Genomic DNA, 21979 nt, shown 5'->3' with positions numbered 1-21979 from the left:
AAACAAACCTACTGTGCTACCAGTAATACAAGAATATGGCACATGCAATTATGTATAGCAAGTAAAACTTAATAATGATAAAATGTTACTGGTTCATGTATTCAACATACTATTTATCATAATTTTAGAGTATAATCCTAATTATTAAAAAAAAAACTTATGGCTGGGAACAGTGAGGTATGCCAGTAATCCTAGCACTACATGGGAGGCTGAGGCAGGTGGATCCCAAGTATGAGGCCAGCATGGGAAACTTAGAGACCCAATCTCAAAATAAACAAAAATGGCTGAAGAGGTAGCTCAGCTGAAAAACATTTTGCCTAGCATGTGCAAGGCCCTGGGTTTAATTCCCAGTACAGCAAAACGAAACAAACTCAAGCAGCATCAGAACCAGGATGGAAATAATAGTAATAAGAAAATTTACCCTACACCTGTCATCAATGATTAATAAACATTTTCAAATGTAAAAAAAAAAAAAGAAAATTTCTTCAAATTCAGGAAAAATTATCCTTAGGAATTAGAGCTCAAACACTTAAATTCCAGCTTTTCACAACATTTTATTAGACAAGCAAGGTAAAAATTATAATTGATAAATATGTTTCCTAAGAACTGTGGGGAGCCAGACACGATGAGCTTGGGAGGCTGAGGCAGGAGGATCATGAGTTCAAAGCCAGCCTCAGCAACAGCGAGGCACTGAGCAACTCAGTGAGACCCTGTCTCTAAAATACAAAAGGGATGTGATTCAGTGGTCCAGTGCCCCTGAGTTCAATCCCCGGTACCCCAAAACAAAAAAACTGTGGGGAAAATCTGAGTAGATTTTTTTCTATCACTGTAAGATGATACAATATAATGATTTTGAGGACTTAGATTCTAAGATAACGTTTCTACCAGATCTGACAATCGTGTTTTCACAAAATGATTTATATGGTATTAATAAAAGGGTGCAGTAAAGACCACCAAAACTCAAATTATATAAAACTCTTCAATCATACTTAAGCTTCAATGGTCTCCCACCCTGAAACCATGCATTTATTGTGTAACTGCCCACTAGAATGCTAGCCAGGGAGAAATCATTATTCATGAAACAAAGATATAAACATTATATTCCTTACAAATAAGTAGATTTAACAATTTACATACTAGGAACAATACAATTCAGTGAGATAACCAATTTAGGAAGTCATTATTACTTGGGAAACAAAGTTTCTTTGCCTTAATTTCTGCTAATGGAATAGAAACTTAAAGCCCAAACTTTGCTAAAACACCAAGAATTACCACTTACGCATTTTCTTCATCAAAGTTGGCTCGCTTAGATCCAATTTTGTAGAAGGAAGGAAGCTGTGGTGGAGCTGACTTCCCAAATCCAGAAGATGAGCTAGTTGCCCCAAAGGCACTATGGGACTGTTGTGGGAGTTTAGGTTCCTCCTTCTTCCCAGCACTGATGGCAAAACCTCCGAAACCAAATCCCCGCTTAGTGCCCGGGCCACCTTTATTCCAGTTCATGGTGCTAATAATCTGTTAGGAATAAGATGCACAAATATAAAATTAACTTTATAAATAGCTATCCATAATTTTAAACTTTGTCCCTCAAAACTATAACACTGCACTTCAGATAGATATAATAACCTCAACCAAATGATTATTTCCTAAAATACTGAGGAATTATTCATTTTATTGGGATTTCAAATAGGAATGCAGTACTACCCTCTTCAAATGGATTTCATTGCTAATCAACATTTAAGTTGCCAAAAATATTTATAAAATATTTTGGGGACTCTTTATATGGGCTGGGTATTAGATTAGTAATTAAAAATATCAAGATTAAAAAACATAATCTCTTAATCTTTATCCTCACAGAAGTTAGTCACCCGGAGAAAAAAACACTTTAAAAACCAAAAACCAACACCCGCCCCCACACATTATAATATAATGCTTACAATAACAAAGACTGAGACGCTATCGGCAACACTGTCCCCAAAACAAAAATTATCCTCTGATAATGACATAGGGAAGAACCAAAGAATTGAAACTTAAAAGAGAAGATCAGAGCCAGGAATGGAGATAGGCATTGACAGCCTCAGCTACTTAGGAGGCTAAGATAGGAGCATCACTAGTGCTGAGGTGCTGGAGATCAGCCTGGGCAACAGTGAGACTGTTTAAAAAAAAAAAAAAAAAAGACATAATCAAGTATTTGTAGTTAATATCTACGAATGTATCTCTGAGGGGTACTTATTAACCATACATTTATTGGACAACTCCCTATTAGAAAGAACACTATCCAGGAAGAAACCATAATTCACTGACAAATTCCCTTAAGTATTCAGTTAGCATATGGTTAAGGATTACAAAGAAATTTCCTTAGTATTAAAATCATTCTAGGGGCTGGGGATGTGGCTCAAGCGGTAGCGTGCTCGCCTGGCATGCGTGCGGCCCGGGTTCGATCCTCAGCACCACATACAAACAAAGATGTTGTGTCCGCTGAAAACTAAAAAAAAAATAAATATTAAAAAAAAAAAAAAAAAAAATCATTCTATAATCTCAATCTTACTAGTCGTGGCTCCAAAAAACCTTTCCCCACTTAATCCAAAAAAAAATTTTTCAATGACATAATTTATTCAAATTTCATAGAAAAGCAGAAAACTCAGAAAGTTGGAGCTCAGCACGGTGACACACACCTGAAACCCCAGGTACCTAAGAGGCTGAGGCAGAAGGATCACAAGGGATGGCCTGGGTACCTTAGTGAGACTGTTTCAGAATAAAAAAAAAATTTTTTTTTAAAGAGTTGGGGTGTAACTCAATGATTGAATGCTTACCCAGTGCAGATTCAATCCCCAGTATTGGGGCGGGGGCGGAGAAAACTCAGAAAGCAAATAAATAAATAAATAAATCTGCCTGAAATTCCCTCTCCTACATATGTAGTTTTTTTTATATCTACGTGTGTACACATACATACACAAAATTTAAAGACAAAACTGAATCCATACTGAGTATTTTATGATTTATACTGTAATACCTTGCAATATCAATATTTTTTCACTACTATTTTGTTATAAAACATATTATAGCTCTATCTTTGTGTATACCCTTAATTATTTCCTTAGTATCAAATTTTAAAATGTAATTGCTTAGTAAAGTTCTAATTACTACTTATATTTATGGAAATGCCCGTTACATACTAAATAAAACAAGGAGGGTGGTATGATTCAATTTATGTAAAAAGCACATTATAGGGGCTGGGGTTGTAGCTCAGTGGAAGAGCACTTGCCTAGCACATGTGAGGCACTGGGTTCAATACTCAGCACCACATAAAAATAAATAAATATATTATGTCCATCTACAACAACAACAAAAAACACATTACAAACAGATAGTTGGAAGTCTATATCAAAACGTTAATACCAGTTACTTGATTTTCACTTTTTTGTTGTTTTGATATTTACCATTAGTTAGACTAAAATGGCTTTGAAGTTGAGATGGAAAAAGTTCCAAAAACCACATTTTACAGTAATATTGGTGAAAGGACCAGGAATAAAATATTCTGTACCTTTCTGGTTCTATGCCCCTCACATGTGTCCATCTTATAGGTTTTATTTGAACTATATAGCATTTAGTTTAGTCAGCTTAGTATGAAATTTAAGTTAAACTATGTCAATTTCTACTCTTAGACCACAACTAAGCTCTAGACAGGGACTATCTTTCCTCATTTTAGACTTTCCAACACAGTAAATATAGCTAAAAGTAGGTACTTAGTGTTTACTTGAACTTAATTAGGAGTCTCATAAGGGATTACTTCAACCAGGGAATCAATGTAATTTACTGAAATGAAATTTATTAAGACTATTTACAAGCAAGAAAATCTTAGTATTTAATGTTTTTAATCTAATCTGTATCCCTATGCTTACAAAAATTGTTCTAAATAAACAAAAATGATGGACCCTAAATTTTTACTTCATTTTTCCTAGTGTATACAATGTACATATATGTACACTAGAAACCAGAAAGTAGGCAAAGGAAGAATGGTAAGATGACATTGAGATTCAGGTGGGTTTTTTTTTTTAATTTTTTAAAATATTTTTTTAGATGTTGATGGACCTTTATTTTGTTTCATTCATTTATATGTGGTGCTGAGAATCGAACCCAGTGCCTCACACCCGCTAGACAAGTACTCTACCACTGAGCCACAACCCCAGCTCCAGGTGGATTTTTTAAAAAATATTTATTTTTTAGTTGTAGTCGGACACAATACCTTTATTTAATTTATTATTATTTTTTTTAATGTGGTACTAAGGATGGAACCCAGGGCCTGGTACATGCTAGGCGAGTGCTCTACTGCTGAGCCACAACCCCAGTCCTCAGGTGGATTTTAAGAATCACAAGACAGGATTTTAAAAATCACATGGCACATGTCTGTAATCCCAGTAGCTAGGAAGCCTGAGGCTAGAGGATCAAAAGTTCAAGGCCAGCTTCAGCAATTTATTGTCTCAATAAATAAAGTAAGTAAAAAATAAAAAATACTGTGAATATAACTCCGTGTTAAAGCATCCCTGGGTTCAATCCTCAGAACTTCCCATGACCGTCCCCCCAACCCCCGCTGCCAAAATAAATAAATCACATAAAAGATCTCCTAGCAAGGAAAGTTTCAACAGTTTACCGCAAGTTTGGTAAGAAAACAAGTAGTTAGGCACTGGGCATTTGCATATTAAACATACATCTGGCTATTCTCTAGGAGATGCCTCCGTAGTAGTTTTGTCCAGCCAAAAACCAACAGTTGCTCAGTGGTAGAGCATTTCCCTAGCAGACCCCGAGTCCAATCCCTAGCACCACTAAAGACAAAAAAATGAAAACACCAAGAACATGATAGGCTTGGTACACAGATCGGTGGTAGAGCATATGCTTAGCACTTGAAGCCTTGGGTTTGATTTCTGGCACCACCAAAACTACAACAAAAACCCCCATATATAAAATATGATGCCTTCTAACAGAAGTATTATACAAAGTTCACTCATTGGTGGTCTAGGAAAGGGTTCTTTGGATTAGGATGAGGAAAACTGAAGTCACATAAGTTTTCCTGGAGATGGCATGATATTAAATTTTGAAGCCTAAAGAGGTATTAAAAGCAAAGAGGCAGCAGAGGAGGCATTTTAAATTGAAATTACTGCAAGTAGTACCCAAAGTTCACTGAAGCTACAGGTTAGTAGGATATCTGGAAAAGTTGCAGGATACATGTTTGGAAAAACACATAGGGCAAGATGAACAGCTCAGTATGTATCTTAACAGCATACCATACAAATACATTGTCAACTATAAATAATCATTGATTTTAAGCAAAAAGGGCACACATTTTAAAAGACTGAATGAGAGACAGTAGACAAAGATAACAAAGAAATTGCTGAGGTTCTGAGCCAAGAGAGAGCCTAATCAAGCAGATGCTGCTGAAGGTGCCAGAAAGATCATGAGGTGCTGAGGGTTTAAAAAGCAAACTGACAGTGGGTTCCTAAGCGGAAAAGGCAGAGGATGAGGGCAGAACAGCTATGTTGATTATACATGGAAATACATTTCTATAATTACATGTTGGGATTTTTTTTGGGGGGGTGGGTGTAGGGGCTATAGGGCGTTGAACCCAAGGGAATTTAACCACTGAGCCACATCCCCAGTCCTTTTTTGTAATTTTATTTAAAGAGAGGGTCTCACTGAGTCTTAGGGCCTCTCTAAATTGCTGAGGCTGGCTTTGAACTTCCCATCCTCCTGCCTCAGCCTCCTGAGCGGTTGGGATTAAGGGGTGTGCCACTGTGCCCAGCTCACGTGTTTTTGAAATGATTATGAGAAGTACGACTATCCTTAAACTAACAGGTTAACAAATCAATTAGAACAAATAAATAAATAATTAAAAAAGAAGAAGCTAACAGGCATGTGGACCAAAGTTAAAACTATTTTCTGTTGTACTCAACTTTTCTTTCGAAACAAACTGATACTCTCATCCCAGTTGACGCCAAAGGAGGATCTTTCTCATCAATGAAGGAAAGTTTGAGCAGTGTTTCTGGAAACAAATGGATTATCTTCTTATTATATAGTTGGGGTACAAATGTATCTATTTTCACTGCAATAAGGGTTCTTGGGCACCCTTTTCTCTTTCCCAGGTCATATCCTTCCTTAATTTTTTTTCCTATTATAAAATTAGAGGTAAATCATTAGAACACAGTTTATGTATTCTAATGCATGATATAAAATTGCATATTTAGGAAACAAAAGGCTGGGTGAAGAAAAGTGTACTGTTACTGTGCAGTTAAATTTTGGCTCTGGCTTTTAGTTTGAACAACATTCTAGTCTATCCCAATAATCACAGGTGCCATCTCTGCAACAGAAAGAGTAGTGGTAGCAAAACTTCCAGAATGTTAAAAAACAAACAAGGGATGGGGCTGTAGCTCAGTGGTAGAGTGCTTGCCTAGCACGTGTGAGACACTGGGTTCAATCCTTAGCACCACAAAAAAATGAACAAATACACTGTGTTACCTACAACTAAAATTTTTACATATATATATAATAAATCACTTCTTTAAAACAAAACAAAAACCGTGTACCTTTTTTAATATTTATTTTTTAGGTGTAGATGGACACAACACAATGCCTTTATTTTTATGTGGTTCTGAGGATTGAACCCGGGTCCCGCCCGTGCTAGGCAAATGTTCTACCGCTGAGCCACAATCCCAGCCCACCATGTGCCTTTTCAAGACCAACTAAACTTTTCTATAAAGCATCACTAGGTCTTTCAAAGTTTGTGTTGCAAAAAGCAATGTAGACAGTGCTACAGTACTTCTTATTTTTGTTTATGATGACAACCACCAATTCTTTTTCATTTAAGTGAGGTTGATAAATTTAATGGTAGCTGAAGGGTCATTTTCAATTACGAAAGCTCATTTTGATGAGAAGTTGCACTAGGATTATACCACAAGATGGAAAAAATGTATTTAAAATAAAGTACAAATCTGGGCACAGTGGTGCACACCTGTAATCCCAGCAACTCAGGAGGCAGAGGACGGAGAAACATAAGTTTGAGGACAGCCTAACCAACTGAGTGAGGCCCTACGCAACTCAGTGAGACTCTGTTTCAAAATAAAAAATAAAAAGGGCTGGGATGCAGCTCAGTGGTAAAGTGCTACTGGGTTCAATCCCCAGTACTGCAAATAAATGAATAAATAAATGTGCATCCAAGTTCTCCAAAATTCACCCTAGAATTTGTGAAATTCAATATCTTCTAAATCTTGTTATCTAGCTGTCCTTCCTGATTAAGCTAAACCAGAACATCCTCAACACATCATTAATTTCTTGCTCTCTTTAACAATTTTTTTCCCTACTATAAAGCCATGTATATAGCTACTGAACCTTGACAGAGACAAAGCTTCGGGGAATTAGTTAAGAGAAGAAGATAACCACTCTAATTTCTTTTTTTGGTGGGGGAATGCTGTGGGGATACTAAGGACTGAACCCAGGAGTACTTTGCCACTGAGTGACATCTCCACTCCCACACCCTTATTGAGACAGCCTCATTAAGCTGCTTAGGTCCTCACTAAATTTCTGCAGCTGGCCTTGAATTTATGATCCTCCTGCCGCAGCCTCCAGTCACTGGGATTACAGGCATGCATCATGGTGACCAGCTACCACTCTAATTTCTATGTGGTCATATGAAGTTACAAAAAAAGAGAAATAAAGAAAAAAGATGAATACTCCTCTGCTATAAAAATTAATTTTCATGTTAAGAGATATCTGCTAAAATAAAATAAAAAAATATTAAAATGTTAAACTATAGTCCCACTACATGTGGGTCTGTTCAAAGCTCCCTTTTTGGTACATACCCCTGGCCCCAGTCTTCTCTCAGGTTAACAATATGCTTGGTATATCATCCAGCCCACCAAGATAGACAACTCAACAAATAGATCTAAAATCTCACCTCTACCTCTGTAAACACTTATCAGATTGATGACAGAGAAGGTAAACATGGAAATATCCTGTAGCTTCCAGGTATATATTCAATGTTTTTTCTTCCTACACCCAAGTAAACTTCAAAGATTTCATTAAAAACAATAAATTCAACAAAAACAATCCAATTTAAAAAGGAGTAAAGAACTTGAATAGACATTTCTCCCAAGAAGATATAAAAATAACCAATAAGAACAGGAACAGATGGATGCTCAACATCACTCGGTTATAGGGAAATGCAAATCAAAACCAGAATGAGATAGTACCCCACACCCATTAGAATGGTTACTATCAAAGAAAGAGAAAATATATGAGGCATGGTGGCACCTGCCTGTAATCTCAGCTACTTGAGAGGAAGAGGACAGACAGCAAGTTAGATGCTAGCTTTGGTAACTGAGACCCTGTCTCAAAATGAAAAATCAAAAGGGGTGGGGGGTGGGGATGTAGTTCAGGGTAGAGCACTCCTCAGTTTAATCAATGTGGGGCGGGGGAATGGCTTTTCATCAAAGTAACTCTGAAGGCAAAGAAGGAAGCTCCTGCCCCTTTCAAAGCAAAACTACAGCCAAAGCTTTGAAGGCCAAGAACAATGTTAAAAGGCATCTACAGCCATAAACGAAAACAGATCTATGCTTTACCCTACCTTCTGCCCATCCAAGAGACTGCAGTTCTGGAGGCATCCCAAATATCTACTTCATTTGGCAGAATAGCATTTTGTGGGAATAGTGGAACTACTCATATCAGAGAGATGAGCACTGATAGGCTCAGTGAAAACCCTATTCCTCCAGGTTTTTCCAGATCCTGGCCTCAGGCCTTCCAAACACACATTCCTGATTCTGTTACTTTTTACAATTCAGTACCTCTCTACAGTTATTCAATCAGGCTGGAATAAGCAAACTACTTTACCATTCATATTAACCAAGATTTCCTACATGCACTCAGTTTCCCAAGAAAACCAGGAACTCTGATGAATGCTTTTCCTGCTATTTGGATTCTCTCCCTTCTAAATCTCTCATTATATCTACTTACCCTTGGTATCCTTCAAAGACCATATAAAATACCAACTCCTAGAGCAATGACATGGATATAATTTCCTAGAGAAGTAGTATCTCTTCCATCAAACTCCCTGTCTGGTCTTAAAACTTCTGACATTTGCCAGGCACAGTGGTGCACACCTTTAATCCCAGCAACTAGGGAGGTCGAGGAAAGAGAATCCAAAGTTTGAAACTTGGAACTGATTTAAAAAACAAACAAACCTGACATTTAATTGTAATTAAACAAGTTACACAAGAACTATGTTCTTGTTTTATTTCTTGAACTCTACATTACAGGCATCATGGTTGAAGAAACAGTTATGTACTTTTTTTTTTTTGTACTGGGGATTGAATCGGGCACTCAACCACTGAGCCACATCCCCAGCCCTATTTTGTATTTTATTTAGAGACAGGGTCTCACTGAGATGCTTAGAGCCTCATAGTTGCTGAAGCTGGCTTTGAACTCATGATCCTCCTGCCTCAGCCTCCCGAGCTTCTGGGATTACAGGTGTATGCCACCATGCCTGGCAGAGTTATATACTTTAAAATCTTTTATAGTATGTTTTCCAGAGTATAGTACTCAATAATTATTCATGCTTACTCAACGTACTCAAAGAGATCTACAAAATGATTGAAGAGAAAAAATAAAAATGGCATAAAGTCCTATTTGGTATATTTCTAGGCTCTAAAATGCTATACTTTAGTAGGAAATCAACAGAACAGCAAAGTAACACAGGCTATGTTCAAACTATAGTTTTGCCACTAACTTGATACCAAATCTCAAGAAAGTTATTTAGCTTCTCTGGGTCTTAGTTTCTCTATCTGTAAAATGGTAAGAATATCACCTACCTCAAGGGTTGGAGTGAAAAACTGAGTTCATACACAAAAATACATTTGACAAAGCCTGGTATATAGTAAGTCTTCAAAGCATATTGGTAGACATTATGTTTATCATCATCATTTCTCCAGAAATCAATCTGTCCATTGGTAAATTGATAATATCAGGTATCTTTCAACTCAGACTCACATTGGAATACCTTATGACACTGAAGATAACAGAGATTGCAAGAAATTGACAAGTTGGGGTAAGCCTCTTAAGAGATCTAGAACCTAGGTTAGGTCTGTAAGCAGGATAGAGATGTGCTGAGAAAGAAGACATTTTAAAGAGAAATGATGGAAGTACCAAAGAGTACAACGTAAGGATGAAATCTGGTTTAGAGTTTGTGTTTTGGTGAAAATAAGATATGGACTAAATGACTTTAAAAGTAGTAGATTAAGGAGCCAGGTGCGGTGGCACGCTCCTGTAATCCCAGCAACTTGAGAAACTGAGGCAGGTGGATCACACGTTGATTTTAGATCAACCTCAGCAACTTTGAGAGACTATCTCCAAATAAAGAGGCTGGGGGTGGATCTCAATGGTACAGCACCCCTGGGGATTCCATCCCTAGTACAATAAAGAAAGTAAGTAGTAGACTAAAAACAACAACTGATTATAAAAATTGTTATTTTATTACTATAGTTTTTGGAGGAAAATTTGGGGAGTAGTGGCACCTGATGAGCATCTACTTTACCTAATGATCTGCTTTGAGAAATCTCACACTCTATACTAATTATACTTTAATGAAAATCTGTATAAAAAACAAGAATTTCATCATATTCTTCTAAAACCAAATATAATTGCTGGATTAGCTATTTTAAAAACATCCCTTTCTTTGTTATTTAATAAAACTAAGTACTATGACTATCCTTATGATAGAACACATTTCTGGAGAACTGAGGGCCTCCACAAATTATGTTACATTATTACAATGCAAGTCAAATTTTATGTTCTCTGCTGGGGGATGGCTCCCATCTTATGCAGAGTAAAGGTGAAATCCTCATAACAGCCTAAAATGTGTTGGTTCTCCCCCACCCATCTTTCTTGAACTTATCTCCTATTACTCCCTCCTTTGCTCAGTACTTCAAGTCCATCAGTCTTCTCACTGTTCCTCTAATAGGCCAGCTTTATCCTCTTCAAGGCCTTTATTCTTGCCATTCCTTCCACTGGAATGTTCCTTTCACCAGATACTTCAACAGCTCACTCCCTCATCTCCTCCTGTTTAAATATCAACTTGTCTGAAAGGACTTCCCTCACTACTTTATTGCAAATTGAAACCACCTTCCCATCCTGCTGTTCAGCTTTATTTTTCCCCTGAGGCACTGATTATCTTCTAACATACATCAGAATATATATTTGTCTCCCTCCCCACAAGAAAATTTCATGAGGACAGAGGTCACAGACCTCTCAATATCTAAAACAACCCCAGGGAACAGGCACACAGTAGGCATCAATAGAAATATTCCTTGAATGAATGAATTATATTATGCTACATAATCTTCCTTCTGGGTACAGAAAAAATACTTTTTTCACCGATGAAAGTTTAAAGACAAATTTTTATTCTAAACACCGCTCACTTTCTACCTGCCAGAACTGGGCGGGACTCTAAAAAGTTTAAATGAATTAATATACAGTTCTTTGCCCCGTAGGAACTCGTGCGTGTATATGTGGCTGTGCAAATATACAAAAAATCATTTACGAAACAACATACAGGGAAGCCACAGAAAATTAAAAGGCAAACTAAAAGACTGAGGGCCAAAGAAGGAAATGCTCACAGGATAAGGAATCTATAGTGCCCCCCAAACTCTCACTAATATGTTTTTCCCTATATTTTTGGTGTGCGTGCTTGCAATCCACATAAATTATTTACTAACATAAGCTTTCAAGCAGGCCGCAAAAAGTTTGTGACAATGGTGATGCTAACCCCTGATCTACCCAAGGTTTCACAAAGATCACTGTCTTTACAATCTTCTTGTTTGTCAACTTTTGCTCCCGGGAACACCTACTCCGGGACTTTTATCTCCCTGCCTACCTGAGTCAGAATCCTCCCGGTGGCTCTCGGCCTCGGAGCCCAGCACCCTGCAAATCCCTTCCCTAACCTGGCAGGCGCCGCCTCCGGAAAGCCGCCAACTGGGCCTCGGCATGAGTTGCTAGCAGCGGGAGCCGTGGGAGGGCGACGCAGCTCCGAAGGCTCCCTCGAGGCCTCAGACTGCACTCCCATCCCTCCCCGGCCCCAGGACTGCCGGGGCCCAGAGGCTCCGCCGACTCTTTGTTAAGCGAGGCCGGGGTTCCTCAGCCTTCGCTAGGCCCCACAGTTACCTCTAGTGCTTCAAAGGGCTAGCGACCCCGCGTCCTGCCTCCCCCTTCCCCCTCTGCCACAAACCTGCTGCTATGGCTGCAGCGGCAGCTGCTACTACCGCCGGCGCGGAGAGAATCCCACGGCCCAAAGTACGCGCGGTACAGGCCCCGTCCCGCCGCGCTCCTCCCTCTCCGCCCCCTTCTCCGCCGCCGCCGCCGCCTCTCGGCCCGTTGCTGGCGGGGGGGAGGGGAACACACACCTGACATGCGCAGTAAAGAGAGCGCGGGCCAAAGGGCGGGGCCTGGGGGCTACGGCTGCCGGAAGGCTCCGCTACTTCCCGCCCAAGAAGTTCCAGAATCCCTCACAGGCTCCTTGGGCACTTTGACGGGAAGCTGCTGCTTGGGTGAAGTGTTCATGGCCCGTCAAGAAAGGGGGTCTGGAATGAAGAAAGAGTGGCAGTAACAGGGAGTCGCTCAAAAATTCCAAGAGAAAGGAGGTTGGCTGAAAACCACGTATACATAAAAAAAAGTCGATCCCAAATCAGCTCCTTTGTAAATAAGACTTGGGCAACATTTCCTCGCTTGCCTGTGACCACATGGTCCCATAGCGCATGGCCACCTTTAGCTTCCGGAGCACCGGTTCAGAGTGACGTCAACCCGACTGGACCCTAATAGAAAATGCCGGCTTCGGCGAGGGCACTTACGGCCCACGGGTGGGGATTATGTAACCTTCCCAGAAGCCCCATCTCGCTTCTTCTGGGCGGTGGAGGGGTAGGTCTGGTGCTGTAACTGAGTTCGCGTTACGCCCCCCACGCCCAGCGCAGGCGCGGATGAACCACACGCATTCTACGTAACGGACGGCAGAGATTACGTGAAAAGAGGGGCGGTGTGACTGAGCTACCTGCTTCTGCCTTGTCTTACTGGCATAGCCGCCAGTAAACCTGGGCGACGATAAAGGTGGTAGCCAGGCTGAGAAGCAAGGCCGCAGGAGCGCCCGGCGGGCTTTAAGCTCGGGAACAGGTAGGTAGCGGGCCGTGATGCCTTAGTCGGTGGGGCTGGGTCAGGCCGAGCGGCGACTGAGTTGCGTGGCCTATAATTCGGTCCTGTTTTTCACCTAACCAGCCCTTCTGCCCTGCCAATGGTGACACGCATCCATCCCCGCGACTTCTTATATACCCTTTTTTTAAGAAAAAAAAAAAAAAATATATATATATATATATATATATATATATACACACACACACACACACACACACACATACATGCATACGTATATATGTTATATTGAATATTAAATCTTTGTTCACTCTTCTGGCTCATTTTCTATTGGTCTTTTGGGGACTGGGGTAATTTTAGTGTGTTTTGGAATCTTCACAAAGCTCTGAGCAAATGCCAACCTAAAGGACAAAGTTAGAGGAAATTTACAACGTGAGGCAGGAAAAATGGAGCATAAACATTGGGATGAATGGATTCTCCATGGTGGAGAGAGACTAAACAAGGGTGGTTTGATAGATGCAACTACTTTCTGTAGTCAGCCTTCTCTGAAGATTGTTAACATAAAACGGGGTTTTAACCAAACTTAAGGAGACAGAGGACTAATGTCAGAGGCCTCTTCTAAAATAACAGCAAAGAATGGTTGCTTTACTTACTCTTTCGTTTTTAAGTCCAGAGTCCGTCACTGAGAGACTACCCAGTGAGTTTATAGATAATAATCAAACCAGACTTGTTAGTGCTTGTGCCCTGCCTTGGTTCAGTGTTCCCTAGCTTCAGGAGTCCTAGAGACTGGGTGACCTGGCACGAATTGTGCATTTGAGAAATGGGTTGACAGGTGCAGCAGAGACTTATGAGAGGAAAAGCCAATACACAAATGGCTTGTATAATATTAACCTAAATAACCTTGAAGGAGCCCTTTCACATGCTGAGTTATCTTAAAAATGCTTCTGTGGGGCTGGGGATGTGGCTCAAGCGGTAGCGCGCTCGCCTGGCATGCGTGCCGCCCGGGTTCGATCCTCAGCACCACATACAAAGATGTTGTGTCTGCCGAGAACTAAAAAATAAATATTAAAAAATTCTCTCTCTCTCCCCCACTCTCTCTTTAAAAAAAAAAAAATGCTTCTGTGTGTGTATTCTTAAAAGTTCCAAGTTAAAATTCAGTCTAAAATGACCATTTCGATTTGCAGTCTATTAGTCAAGTTGACAGCATCTGTTTGATCTGAAAAGGTGTGCCCTAAAATACTTTTTAACTCTTAAAAAGGTAATTAATAATGAAGGAACAAATACTTGTTGAGTGCCTTCTCTGTGGTAGATACTACAGGAGATATAAGCCCACCTCTTGGCTATTATGATTTGTTTCCAGATTTTCTTTGGGTGATTTCTCTCTTGAACCCCTCACCAACTCAGCTCAATACTTTCTGGTGATCTGTGCATTCCCATAGTGTGTCTCTTTCAAGCTCAAGTCTGTATCCTGAACTCTTATATTTCCATTTACTTTCTTTTTAAATAAGTACTAGATTGAATTTATTACCTTTTTCCTCATTATTTTTCTCCTTCATTGTTCTTTTTATCTCAATGAAGGATGGCTTTGTCCAGCTATTCACTTTTATTTAAACAAAACTTGGAATCATTGCAGATCTTTCTTCCCCATGTTCCCAGCATCTGGTTACTTTATGTTGCCAAATATAATTCTTAGTATCTGTCAAATCAATTTTTATTTTTCATTTCTGCCACTTCCAGTTAAATACTGTTTAATTATCTCAGCCAGTTCTGAGTTTCCTGTGTCAAGTACCCTTCTAAGATTCATGCTGCCTATAAACTATGAAGATTAGGTTGCAAATCTGTATAGTTTTCCTATTTAAAATCCTTTAGTTGTTTCTAGTTATCCAAAGTTCTTGGTGTGTCATATAAAGATCATATCTGGCCACTGCTGTCCTTTTCAGCAAGTTAAGTCTGCAAACCCAATGCTCAGAAAAGTGAAATGTGTTATTTCAGGCCTTTGTGTCATAGCTGTTCCTTGTCTTCTTTCCCTAATGCAGAAAATATACTTTTATTTACAAAGAATTATTTCTTTTAATTACAAGCATATATCATAGGAAAGTTAGAAAAAGAAAAAGAAAGATAATACCAATAAACATACCATACACACTAACTACTGTTCTATGTAGATATATGTACTTTTAAACCTTTTCCTTTATGTCCATGTGCTCCTAAAACAACATGGTTTCTAACTTCTTTGTAACAGATTTTAATGGGCAAAAGTAAGTTTGTTTGGATACATACATAATTTAACCAAATAGTTTCAAAACTTGTACTGTCATAAGTAATACTGTAATACATATTCTTTAAGCTAAATACCTGAGCAAATTTATGTCAGGAATTACATTTTACTTATCTTGGCATGATCATATGCTTAGTGGCATGGTAGTATACTTAGTGAAGGTATAGTTGATATAGTAGGATCATTTTATAGAAAACAGTGAAAGCCAGAAGAATTTTTATATTGTTTTGCAGGAGTTGGTTGGCCTTTGATGATTTATGTAACCAAAGTTGTATTAGAAAGATGACAGTGGTTTTAAGGAAAGAGAAATAGGGAGTAGGAAAGAATTCAGTTTAGGATAATGCTGTGGTTTCTTAGCAGGTGGTGATAATTTGGATCATGGTGGCTTACAGAATGGGGGTTTGATGACTGATTAAATTTCAAATGCAGAAGAAATGAGAAATTATATATCTCATTTTTAAAAACAAGACTGGAAAAAATGAGATTGATATTATAAAAACAGGGAAATTCAGATACCTGCTGAGTTTAAGATGACCATAGAGCAGGGGTCAGCAAACAAAGCCTTAGAGGTGGCCTTTGAACTAAGAATGTCTTACATTTTTAAAGAGTTATTTTTAAAGGGTACCCAACAGTGTCTGCTCCACAAGCCTAAAATAGTTACCAAGTATAGTATGGGGTAGCGGGGGGATTGTAGAGCATGAAAATGGACATGCCTTTTAGATAGCAGATGATGTAAGTCTCCTGTTTAGATAAGAGGGCAGGACTTTTAAAATAAACCTAGATGGTTGGGGTTTTGGTTTTTTTGTTGTTGTTGTTGGTGGTGGTGGTGGTTTTTTGTTTTGTTTTTGTTTTTGTACTTGTACAGATTGAACCCGGGGCACTCAACCACTGAGTTACATCCTCAGCCTTATTTATTTTTTATTTTGAGACAGGGTCTTGTTTAGTTGCTTAGGGCCTCACTTAATTGCTTAGGTTGGCCTTGAACTTGGGATTCTTCTGCCTCAGCTTCCTGAGCTGCTGGGATACAGGTGTCTGCCACAACTTTTGGCCCCTAAATGTTTTTTGTTTGTTTGTTTTATTTTTATATATTTTTTTGACATTTGAAATTCAGATAACTTTATTTAAATTGAAAAACAATTCTTAAAACTGCATTTAAAGTCAAGACCCTTTTATTATAAAAATCACCAGAAGTATTTCTAAGTAAGGCAGAAAGAAGTATTTTTAGGTTAACAAAACCAGATTTGATTTTGGATTTTATTCTTAAGCTGTAGAGGAAGGAAAGGGAAAATTAGGTTATTTACAGAAAACATTATCTACATATGTACTCAGTTACAAATTTGGTGACAGAAAAGACTTTCAGTCTTTTAGAAGCAGTTCTCAAAGAGCTTAGTTTTATTTCCTCAGATTTTAAGAATGCCTAAGATCCTTCTTCATCCTCGGTCTTGGGAGCCAAATAATACTTTAAATGTCCCATGTCAGCAGTTTTATACTCTACAACAAGGGGTACATCTGCAGACATACTGAGTGTTACTGTAGGAGAGAGTGGAGTGGCTTTTGTAAAGAAGTTCAGGTACCTCAGTGCAAAAGTTAGCTGAACTGGCTCATTCATCTCTATGATAACAGCTTCCTTTTCTTTATCAACATTATTTGTTTGAGACAACTTAATGTTTCCATTTCCAAGTTCTCCACTTGCAGAAAATTTCACTCCATCTTTTGCATAGGATATTACAACAGCATCTCCAGTATGACTGAGGTCTCGGCATATATGTGCAAATTCACCAGAAGGCATCTTTACAACACAACTGTACTCTTGTTCTGGAATTCCAAAATTGTTCAACATTAACTTCATTTCATGGGGCTAGGGATGTGGCTCAAGCGGTAGCACACTTGCCTGGCATGCGTGCGGCCCGGGTTCGATCCTCAGCACCACATACAAACAAAGATGTTGTGTCCGCCGAAAAACTAAAAAATAAATATTAAAAAAAAAAACTTCATTTCATAGTCTGAAACTTTCTCTTGATTCGGTGCTTCAAATACTAGCGCCAATGTATCCGCATTATCTTCAGCCCTTTATGTAATAATGTCTTCATTGCCAGCACATTTTAGTATTTTGGACATGCTGGTGAGGTTCACCCATGGCCAGGTTGCGATCACAGAGGTATGTGTCGAAGCCCTCAGAGCACAGGGTAAGCTGCACCAAGGAGATGGGACGAGTCCATACTCTGAAGGTTTACACCACCAGAGCTGATGTCCCAGCAGGCCTCGTTGATGAGGTCCTTGAGGGCTTCCAGCACCTTCTTCAGGATGGACCCCTGGACCAGGTGCTCCTCGAACATGGTGGTGAAGTCTAAGACGAAGCTACGGCTGGGCGGAAAGCAGTAAGGCCTATTCGGAGTTTAGGCTTCCCAAGGCCCAGAGAGAGTGGGCGAACACAGCAGAGACTGAGACCAGAGAAGACGACCTGTTTGTTTGTTTTAAATATATTTTTTTAAGTTATAGATGGACTCACTACCTTTATTTTATCTATTTACCTTTATGTGGTCTGAGAATCGAACCCAGGGCCTCACACATACTAGACAAGCACTCTACCACTGAGCTACATCCCAAGCCCCCTTAGCTACTTCCATTGCAGCATAAATGCCTTAACTGTTAGATAAAATGATTGCATTGTTTTTCATATTTTCATATAAGATTTTTTGTTTGTCACAGATATTTTTTCATTATTTTTGTTAGTTCACAAACTTGTTCAAATATTAGAATACTTACTATTCTTTTCTGAAAGCTATAAAATGCTGGTAATGTTGCATTCTACCATATACACTAGAAACAGTTTGTTAGTAAATTACTACTCTAAGTAATATAAAGCCACAGCTGCCAGCTTACATTTGAGAAGTAACTTGAGAATGGCTCAGCACATATTCTGAAGTCAAAACTCTGGAATCAAATCCACATGTCTATGTCATGTGGTAGTTGTATTATTTAACATCTCTGCCTCATTTTCCTTATCTGTGAAATGGGGATTTGGGTAATTATGCTTTCCTTAGAGGATTGTTATGAGGATTAAAACATTTGCTTTTTGTGGATTAAATCAGTTGCTTTTCATAAAGCTTTTAGGACAGTACCTAGCACTTAATGTTTTAAGTGAATACTCTTATAGCATGTGCAGGCACATATAAAAAATTGATCTAAGGGCAAATGGTGTTTTTGTGTGTTTGTGCAGTGCTGGGAATCAAGCCCAAGGCCTTTGACATGTACTGAGCGATATCCCCTTCCTTGCATAGCTTGTTTACAGATTATTTTTGTTATCACTAATAGGTAAATAGTTGTATCTTATTCTTTCATGATATGTCCTTTTCATTGTCTTTAGAAAGCTTTGTATAAGCCCTCAAGTGTATGTTGAAAAAAAGAAAAAAATTTCCTTTATGGAACACTCAGTTTAAATGGAAAAAAATTTTCAGAGACCCCCACCCTAAAGAAATTACATGTTTTGTCCAAGATTTTACAGATGACTAGTAACAAGGTCTAAACTAGATCTAAGCCTCTTGACCTGACTTTTTTTTTTTTTTTTGTATAATGTTTTTGAAATCTGAGAGTATGGAGTAAGAGAAAAGCAGGAGAGGTTTTTTATTTTAAATTTAAATTTTTATTTTCACTATTTACAAAATCTGTTATTTGTAGAATAGAGTTCATTTTAAGGCTCTTTGTTTTGTTTTTTAATCTTATTTTTAAGGTGCAATGAAAGCTTTCTGTGCTTTCTTTGTTGTTGTTTTGGTGTTCGGGAGTGTCTCTGAAGCCAAGTTTGATGATTTTGAGGATGAGGAGGACATAGTAGAGTATGATGATAATGACTTTGCTGAATTTGAAGATGTCCTAGAAGATTCTGTTACCGAATCTCCTCAACGGGTAATAACTACTGAAGACGACGAAGATGAGACAACTGTGGAATTGGAAGGGCAAGATGAAAACCAAGAAGGAGATTTTGAAGATGCAGATACCCAGGTGGGGTTTTCTTTCATTGATTTTTTTTTCCCCCCAATTTGGAGGATGGGAAATTTTATAACTAGCACTTCTCAAATATTAGAAATAAGACACAGATCTAGGGAGACCTTTACTCTCTGGAATCTTCGTTTTTCTTCAGTAGATAAGAGTTTTCCCTACTGAAAAACAATTTGTGATGTTTCCACCTTTTACATTAAAAAATATGGTAAATTGTGTTTTCCTCCTCTATGGCAATCCTGGCTAGGGAAGGGGCTAGAGAATAGATACTGTGTATGGGTGAGGATTGTCATCATTTAGGTTTAGAACTTTGGGTTCTAAAGTATGGGGAGTCATCATTTTTGTGTTTTTGGGTTTTTGTCTCAACTTTATTGAAGTTTAGTGACAAATGAAGATTACGTATATTTAAATTGTACAACATGGTGTTTTGATATGTGTATACATTGTGAAGTGATCATCACAAACTAGTTAACATATTGTTACCTCACATAGTTTTCTTTATTTGTATGTGTAATGAAAATACTTACCATCTGTTCTCATAGCAAATTTTAAGTATATATAATATTCTACTAATTATTACCATGCTATATTGTACATTAAGTCTCCAGAACTTATTTATTTTAGGACTGAAAGTTTGAACACTTTGATATTTTGCTAAAAACATCTAATATCTCTGTTCTGGGCTTTCTGTTAACAAGTTCTCTTTTCCTTTACAAACGTTGCCTGCAAAATGAGACACTATTGCTGGTGACATTTGTAGAGAAAAACAGATTGTGCCTCATTTTTGTAGGAGGGAGATACGGAGAATGAACCTTATGATGACGAAGAATTTGAAGGTTATGAAGACAAACCAGATACTACTTCTAGCAAAAATAAAGACCCAATAACAATTGTTGACGTAGGTATACAGGGTTCTGAATTCTAAATTAACCAACAAAACATCTTGATGTCATTAATCCCAGAAATATAATTAGTGACATATGGCTGGTGTTGATGTTATAGTGGAAATTGAGAAATAGCTTAACATCAGTTATTTCTGATAAACATCTATACCTAGAAATCTGTGGTAGTGCACCAGTTAAGCATGCAAAGACCCTGGGCTTGATCTGCAGCAGCACCACCAATCCAAAAAAAAAAAAAGGATCATATCTGGAAAAAGAACGGCTATTTTATTCTAGTTCTCCTGGTTTTATTATCAAGAAATAAATAATGTATAACTAATTAGAATAAATAAAAATAAATAAATAAATAAATAGGCATGGTGGTGCATGCCTGTAATCCCAGTAGCTCTGGAGGCTGAGACTGGAGTATCACAATTTCAAAGCCAGCTTCAGTGACTTTGCAAGGCCCTAGGTAACTCAGTGAGATCCTGTCTCTAAGTAAATTATAAGAAGGGTTCGGGATGTGGCTCAGTGGTTAAGTGTTCCTGGGTTCAAACCCCAGCACACACTAAAAAAGAAATAAATAAACAGGTATACCATGCACTGGATATATTTTGGGGTGGGACTCAGAACCAAGTTAATACAAAGAATTTGCCAGCTTTTCATCTCATCTGATTCTCTTTAACATTTCCTTAAAGAATCTTTTACAAAACTAAGTTAAAAAACCAAAATAGGCTTATTTCTCGATGTATAATCATATTCAGTGACAGTTATATAAGAGATTTATTTCTACTTATGGGTTTTCTCATTTTTCATACCATTATTAGACTCTTATCATTCAGCCTTATCCAATATTAAATGGAATAATTTTGATTCTTTAGGTACCTGCACACCTCCAGAACAGTTGGGAGAGTTATTATCTAGAAATTTTGATGGTGACTGGTCTGCTCGCCTATATCATGAACTACATTATTGGAAAGAATAAAAACAGTCGCCTAGCACAGGCCTGGTTTAACACTCATAGAGAGCTTTTGGAGAGCAACTTTACCTTAGTGGGTAAGTTAGGCCAATATATGTCCAGCTCCCTGCTTGAAAATAGTCTGGTAAGAAGTGTTTATTCCCTTCAGCATAAGCATCTAACTGCTTTCAGTAAATGCTAAAGAGGATGCATTTTCTTGTCACACATTTTTTTTTAATTGGTCCATTATAATTATATGTAATTCTCAGATTCTTTGTTACATATTTGTACATGCACATAATAGAGTAATGTAATTTGTTCAGTTTTGTTCCCTAGTAACTTACCTTCGTGCATTTTTTTCTAAGTATAAGCGTCCAGTTGCTTTCATGTACTGCTTGAAGAGGATACATATTTTTTTTAGTTTAATGTACTGAGTATATTGCATTTATGTAATAATTTCTTTATCTTTTATCAAACAATAGTATAATTGCACTAGGCATGATGGTGCACCCCTGTAATCCCAGTGGCTCAAGAGGCTAAGGCAGGGGGATCATGAGTTCAAACCCAGCCTCAGCAATGGGAAGCCTTAAGCAACTCAGTGAGACCCTGCCTCCAAATAAAATACAAAATATGGCTGGGAATGTGGCTCAGGGGTTGAGTGCCTCTGAGTTCAATCCCTGGTATCCTCCCCAC

General features: G+C 38.3%; 2 protein-coding genes and 1 pseudogene across 2 annotated transcripts in view; 1 reads left to right on the top strand and 2 right to left on the bottom strand.

Annotated features, from left to right (window-relative positions):
• The window catches only part of Ddx42 (DEAD-box helicase 42), a 43543-nt gene extending 31110 nt beyond the window's left edge, over positions 1–12433 (bottom strand). Inside the window, exons 1-2 of the mRNA XM_027946246.2 lie at positions 12263–12433; positions 1280–1512 (exon numbers count right to left, since the gene is read on the bottom strand). Coding sequence (XP_027802047.1) covers positions 1280–1500 — 221 coding nt within the window. The 5' untranslated portion in view covers positions 1501–1512; positions 12263–12433. The remainder of the gene's footprint in view (positions 1–1279; positions 1513–12262) is intronic.
• A 376-nt stretch (positions 12434–12809) lies between these two features.
• Positions 12810–21979, top strand: part of Ccdc47 (coiled-coil domain containing 47) — a 28319-nt gene continuing 19149 nt past the window's right edge. Inside the window, exons 1-4 of the mRNA XM_027946251.2 lie at positions 12810–13197; positions 19182–19450; positions 20238–20345; positions 21210–21384. Of these exons, the coding sequence (XP_027802052.2) occupies positions 19187–19450; positions 20238–20345; positions 21210–21384 (547 nt within the window). The 5' untranslated portion in view covers positions 12810–13197; positions 19182–19186. The remainder of the gene's footprint in view (positions 13198–19181; positions 19451–20237; positions 20346–21209; positions 21385–21979) is intronic.
• On the bottom strand, positions 16820–17787 carry LOC114101297 (proliferating cell nuclear antigen-like; annotated as a pseudogene).

The sequence above is a fragment of the Marmota flaviventris genome, chromosome 17 (assembly GCF_047511675.1).
Source record: "Marmota flaviventris isolate mMarFla1 chromosome 17, mMarFla1.hap1, whole genome shotgun sequence".
Lineage (NCBI taxonomy): Eukaryota > Metazoa > Chordata > Mammalia > Rodentia > Sciuridae > Marmota > Marmota flaviventris.
Note: the sequence above shows the minus strand (reverse complement) of the source record. Positions and strands in the feature narration are given on the sequence as shown.